The sequence below is a fragment of the Egretta garzetta genome, unplaced genomic scaffold (assembly GCF_000687185.1).
Source record: "Egretta garzetta isolate BGI_Z169 unplaced genomic scaffold, ASM68718v1 scaffold105, whole genome shotgun sequence".
Taxonomy (NCBI): domain Eukaryota; kingdom Metazoa; phylum Chordata; class Aves; order Pelecaniformes; family Ardeidae; genus Egretta; species Egretta garzetta.
Genome location: NW_009259598.1, coordinates 2,081,376 through 2,087,812, shown reverse-complemented (window position 1 = coordinate 2,087,812; position 6,437 = coordinate 2,081,376). Strand labels below are relative to the sequence as shown.

The following is a 6,437-nucleotide window of genomic DNA, read 5'->3' as shown; positions in this document are numbered from 1 at the left end:
AAATGCCCATGACTCATTTTTCCAAGAGATGTTACAAACAATAGTAATGATGCCCCTGGTGGGTATGAATGTGAAAAGGCACGGCGGGGGGGCAGCCATGCTGGGCACCTTGTGTGTGGGCTGCCAACGGAGGGTACTGCCACGAACAAAACCTGCTGGAGCCAGTTTTTGACATTGTGTTTCGACGAGAGCCCTTTTCTGCAAGGACTTTGGGGGAAGAAGGGTGAAATGGCTGCCCAGCAACCTCCTCTCCCCACAAGCATCCCATCTGCTCGTTGTGGGTACCAAACCCGCCTTCAGCCAAAGAGGGGACTGCTTTTATTGCCCAGGGAGAAAAAATGGCAAAACCAATCCCAAACAGTTCCATCCCCATGTGGGACCGGAACAAGAACAGGCAGGGAATTTAGGAAAGCGTTACAGCACTTAAAGGCTGCTCTCCCCCAGCTCCTGCCTCTACCCTCCACACAAGTTTTCCATATTCAGATGCTGCCCTAAGGGGACAGCTTCTAAGCCGTTTGAGTCCTTGACCTTCCACTGTTGTCTGTCTGATACTATTATTTTTAGGCACACAATCCTTAAAACATACCAGCACTTGAAATAAGTTCCCAGATAATGTGCGCTAAAGCACGAGGCGGCGAGGCTTTGGGAGAAGGGAGCTCTGTGGGATCAAGGGTGGTGGCAGAGGGAAAGGTGATTTTCCCCTTGTACAGCCCACACAGCTACATATGCCATCTCCCCATTTACTTATTTTACGGACACACAGAAGGTTACAGGCATGAAAAGACAGTAAATGCTGGAGGTAGCCCAAGCTCAGCAAGCAGCCACGGGTTACACAAGGTGTCTGCTCCTGTCCACGATGCTCCTGCCAACACCAACCCATGTCCTGCCTGAGGACGGAGCCCACCGCATCCCACGAAGCCTGAGCAGAAGTGCAGTGATGCCTTTCAAGAGCCATGAAGGGCACCAACCTGCAGGCAGCTGGCTGGCTCAGAGGTTTAGATTCGAGCACATGTAAAATCATCCTACAAATCATTGCATCCTACCGAAGAGCCACAGAGAAACTGTTCCCCTCTGGAAAGGCAGGAGCACTCTGCCTCCCTCCTCCGGGGGCTCTTTCACAAGCACAGAGTCTCATCCTGCAGAAGGACTGCGCTGGCAAGCAATTCCCAAGTGCAAGAGGGAAGAAAAGCAGCCTTTTTCCCAGAACCCCAAAGCCACAGGCAGAGAACAGGGACAAATATTTACTCAAAGCACTTTCCAGTGCTGTTAAAGGTGCTAATGCTTTTAGGAAAGAAAAGAAATCAAACACTGCAGAGCCCCACCTGGATCGGAGCGGGCTCTCATCCGCCTGTCACAACCAGTGCAATGGCCTTAAACCGAAATGTCGCACGGCAGAGCGCTCTGTCTTACGTATCCTGTGCCATCGTTCGTGCAGAAAGCAGGTCTCACTCGCTGGCTTTTTAAGTAAGAGCGCGCTCTGTTTCTACAAAGCAGACATTGGGGCTCAGTGAGATGGTACATAACACTGCAGGCAGCTCGATTTTTGGCTGTGACAGGTATCTGAGCGCTGGCAGCGGTTAGAAAACTTTCTCTGGCAAATCCCACCATAGGCACTTTGTTTCCTGGAGGTGTGTGAACGCTGCAGCATGGTATCTGCACCACCACATGACATCCCACTGCAATAATCCAGCACACTGGGGCACTCCTAATAATGCCACCTCAAGGCATCTTAAAGTACCACTTGCAAAAGCAAACACAACAGGCTTCAAGGCAGCAGAAAGCCAAGCGAGGGACGGGAGTTTTCTAAACACAAAGCCCAGATGTAAACGTTCACTCTACCTTGCTCCTCCTCACTGCCTCTTGCTCAGCCAAAACCAGAACCTTCTACTCCTCATCCCCTTCTGGAGCAGGACACCCCAGGGTGCGGATGAGCTGGAGAAGGTGCTGTTGCCCAGGAGATCCAGGCACCCTGTGCGGCTGCCGCACCGTTTGAGAGCAGCCCGGCACCAGACAGCCCAGTTTGCTTTCTTCCAGGTTGTTTGGGAGCCAATAAAGCTGCTTGAATGCTGGGGAACTCTCTGTTCCTGCAGAGGCTTGTGACACTTCGCTGGAGGGGCAGGGGGAGCTGGCCGAGCCCGCAGCACCCCCTTCTGTCTACCACACTTTTGCAGCCAGTTTGAGTCTCATTCCGGCGCCGCAGGGTTCAAGTGGCTCATGAGACGTTACCTTCTCGCTGCCTGCAGCTTGGAAACGCTCAGGAAGCTGGAAGGATTCGGGGTTAAAAAAAAGAAAAAAAAACCAAACCAAAAATCAGCGAGCATTTAGATGAGTCAGTCCTGTGGTTTTTACGAGGACAGACAAGTGCTTCTTGGGAAGCCAGTTTGGCAAAGCCAGGATTGTTTTTGTGCCCTGTCTATGTGTTGGTAATGCCTAGAAGCTCTGTTCTTGGACCACAACGCTCCACTGCCAGGCGCTCCTCAAACAATGGGGCTGTGTTTCCTCCTGGACATCCACGCGCACCCGGATGCTCCTGCAGGCTTTCTGCAGTTTTCACGGCTTTCTTCTGCGGAGCTTCTCCTTTTCTTCTGCAACTCCCCCACTCACATAATTACTGCCTATTTCAGTCCCTTATCATGAGATGCTTCAGAGCTGATTAGCCTGGACTTCCTTCCTCCCATCATCAACCTACTCCAATATTGACGTTCATTCGCGTTAATTTGATAATATCAAAGAACAGAGGAGCTTTAGGAGGCATTACGGTGTCTTGAAGTGCACAATTTGGAGTTGGCGGCAGCACTGCTGATAAGAACGAGCTATTTCTCGAGCTATTTCTCCTAATGTCCAAGTCTTCTCAAAGAGCAGCTGCTCGCCAGCCACGTGCAAAGCGGAAGGAGGACAGACCCTTGTAGGCTCCAAGCTGGTTTTATTTCAGTGGCCCTGGATAAACTGGAGCCAAGCGATGTGATGCAACAGATCCCATTCAATAACCTCTTTCTAAACACACAGTGTTAGTAAAAAGTTACAAACACTTGGAAAGGGAAATGATTACTTCAAAGTTACTTCAAAATCACTTTGAAGAGAGCCTGTGTTTTTATAGCCTCAAGGCCATCACCTGCCAGTAACAATGAAGAGATGCAGGCAGGTAAATTTTACAGCACTGCGTCACAAATACCCCTTACTGCAACACCTGAACAATATATTGACTGAGACAACGCATCCCCACCTTCCCCGAAAGCCTCGCTTGCTACGCCAAGGGTAAGGCAGAAAGCAGACGGAGGTGAGCTCTTAAAATCCTGTTTTATTCCGTGTGTGCCAGCTTCTGGTGATGACTTCCATTGCGAAATGACACCAGGAGGTTATTTCTGTTTACTCTGTGTGGAAAGGACTTTGCAGCTTGTGAACAGAAATACAAACTCCCGACTCGGTTAGCAGGCTGAGCCACCAAGTACCTCACGCTGCGTCTCAAAGGCTTCTGACCATGAATGTCCGCTACGATACTCCCGAGGTACAACTCCTTGGGACAGGAGAAGCACGCTGGACGATCTCTGCCAGGAGACTCATGTATTTCTATCCTTTGAAGCAAGACATCTTCCATCTTGGATGTAGTGGTTTTCATGCTTAAGATGATACACAAATTTAAGTCCTGAAATACTGAAAGCTTATTAAATGATTTCCAGTGTGGGCTGTGTATCAAGACTCGTTTCTCTCCATCCAGGTAATATTAGTCTCCGAGTTACAATTACAGCCAAACCCTTTCTTTTTCCTCTTTCTTTACACCAGAAAAGCAGCAGAAGGGACTGACAGCCCCACATCAGCTAGGGGACTTACCTTTTGTTGATGTGATAAGCGACTCAGCTCTCTTGTGGAAACTTAAATACAACAGCCAGATCCTCAAACGCATAATAATAAACCAACACGACAAAACCCCCAACCGACACATCCAATATCCCGACTTACTTAACAGCGGCATGGTTTGATCTAGACTCTGCCCAAAGACGCAAGAAATTATAGAGATTTAACCCAACTACCCTCTCTGCTTCTCTGACCTGCAGATAAAAGCTATTTTACAAGCACATCTACCCATAAAGTCTGTAAATGTTGGATTACTGTACCACAGCCCCAAGTCCCCCCCCTAGAACCATGCAAGCTCAAGGACCTCACACCGCTCCAGTATCCTGAACGAGCCCACCTTGTCCACCCAACACAGATGTAACATTCCAGAATGCACAGATATTTATCAGAGACTACGCAGATCTACGGCAAAAATGACTTTGAATACATTTCTCCCCCTTCTCTACTCACAGAAGGGCATGAGGCTGAAAGCAAACAGATTTACATTTACAATTAACATGAAAAATGTTTATTTGTGAAATACACCGTGCATCGTTTCAAACTACAAAAACCCCAAAAATTACTTGCACAAAGGAACGCGCAGTTTTCAACTCTGCATGTGACCCCAGTTACGCATAACTCCCTGCTAGCTGGTCTTGCTCCCACTAGCGCGTCCTTCACTCCAAAGCACCGCAGCTGTTGTTCTAAGCGAAGAACAACAAATCCTAGTTAGAAACACTTTGTAGGAGAGTGATATTGTCCCCCTTTAACATGATCCGACCTGCAACACAGAGAAAGGAAAGGTGGGATTAGACAGATCCCAGACTCTCGACGATAACCTCGTATTTTCAAAACACGTTTAACAACGGCAAAGGCAAGAAGATACCCGCAGGACAACCGACCAGGTTTTGATCAGTAACGCAGAGTCCCTTCCCACCTGGCCACGCCGCAGGGCTGTAAGCGTGGCTGTGCGGGGCCCACATTCACACTTCACCCTACAACGTATCAGACACAACCTCCACTCCAGTGCCCGGTGTGTGAACAGCACTCTGTCCCCACTAAGAGCCCCAATAGGTCACTTGGCACAGATTGCTGTTTGTCCTCCGCAGCAGGTGGTGAATATTAAACACCACCCCCTTAGGTGGTTTTCTGCCTCACTCGGAGGCGGCACAGCAAGTGCCAGAATTGCTCGGGGCCACCTACGTGAGACGTAGCGGAGAGGAATTTGATTGGAGCCCTCCAGCCACCCTGGCTGCAGGAAAAGTGCAATGCAGTCCGTACATTGTTACACGTTTGAGAAGCAAAAACTGGTCTCAGTCAGAGGCTGATTTCTCCTACACATTCAACAAAACCACCAGCGCCAGAAACGGCAGGAACCAAGATCTAGGCAGTGTACATCAAACTGCGCTCGCTGTACTTCAGACTCAATGCCCTTCACGCGTTTTGCACTCTGTGTTATTTTTAAAAACACAGAACTTTCTGTGGTTTTGTTTTTTTTTTTAAAAGAGTTGCTATTCGGAAGGCTCACGGAACCAGGTTTCAGACATCACTCACGTTACGCAGACATACTGACGTACCCAGCTGCTTCCTTGATTTTGTTTTGGAGTGAATCTCCTCTGCATCGTCCAGCACCAAATTCATATATTCATCAAAGCCCTAAAAATCAGCAACAAAAGCAGTCAGTGAGCTAAGCCCCCTGGTCTCAACTTCATCAACAACGATACAAACTATTGTCAGGTGGACAATTAAGACTATTCACTGGAGAGGCATGAAGTATTTCCACACACGCCCCCCACTAGTTTTTTCTGACAGGCAGAAAGAGCCTTATAAATCTGAAAAAAACCCCAATCAACAGAGTAAGAAGGGGACACCCTGATACTCACAATGATGCAGCCTTCTATCCGCATGTTCACTTGCTCATAGAGCCACACCTGGATCCTGGATCTCTGCAAAAATGATGGAGGGGGAGAACAAAACAGGAACATAAACACTCCAAGCAATTTTGGCCTCTCCTCTGCATTAAGCGATCCCATAGCTCCCAGAGCTCTGTAGCACTCAGAGCAGCAACCCTCCCAGGTGGTTTCAGTTACGTCCTCAGGTATATATATATATAAGGTACGATGCCATTTTGTAAATACTTTACATGCTCACTGAGGAACGTGTGACAGCACAGGTTTTAACACTGTCGGAGGAAAACGATCCCTGCACGGGGGATCACAAGATCAAACACCCGTTACAAAGGCAATTCCTCCGGGGATCGCTGGGCTCGAACCCGCCGTTCTTCTCACGTATCTGAAGGACCGCAGGTTCTTCAACGGAAACCGGCTTCGAAAACCGGATGACTAGCTCTGAAATACCGATCCGGTGTGGCCCCTGCTCAAGCAGCACCGGGCCATTCCTCTCACACGGGGGCCGCCCCGCCCGCCCCGCCGGGCCCCGGTACTCACGTTCTGCAGGTAGCGGAAGATGAGGTTCTGGAGAGGAGCGTTAAGGACGCAGCACGGCAACAAGTCCTCGGCGACGCGGCCCCGGGGCCCTTCGGCGCCTCCCCGGCCAGCGCGGCAGCTCCTTCCCGCCTGCTTCCCCCGCACCCCGCCCGTCCACCC

The 6,437-nt window shown here is 49.7% G+C and overlaps 1 protein-coding gene across 1 annotated transcript; it reads right to left on the bottom strand.

Annotated features, from left to right (window-relative positions):
- Positions 1-3,932: 3,932 nt before the first annotated feature.
- SNRPE (small nuclear ribonucleoprotein polypeptide E) lies at positions 3,933-6,434 on the bottom strand (the record flags this gene model as incomplete). Its single annotated transcript, XM_035893744.1, has 4 exons — positions 3,933-4,612; positions 5,409-5,487; positions 5,715-5,777; positions 6,279-6,434. Coding segments are annotated over 4 exons (354 nt in total), but the record flags the coding sequence as incomplete, so codon positions are not given.
- Between the last annotated feature and the right edge of the window lie 3 nt (positions 6,435-6,437).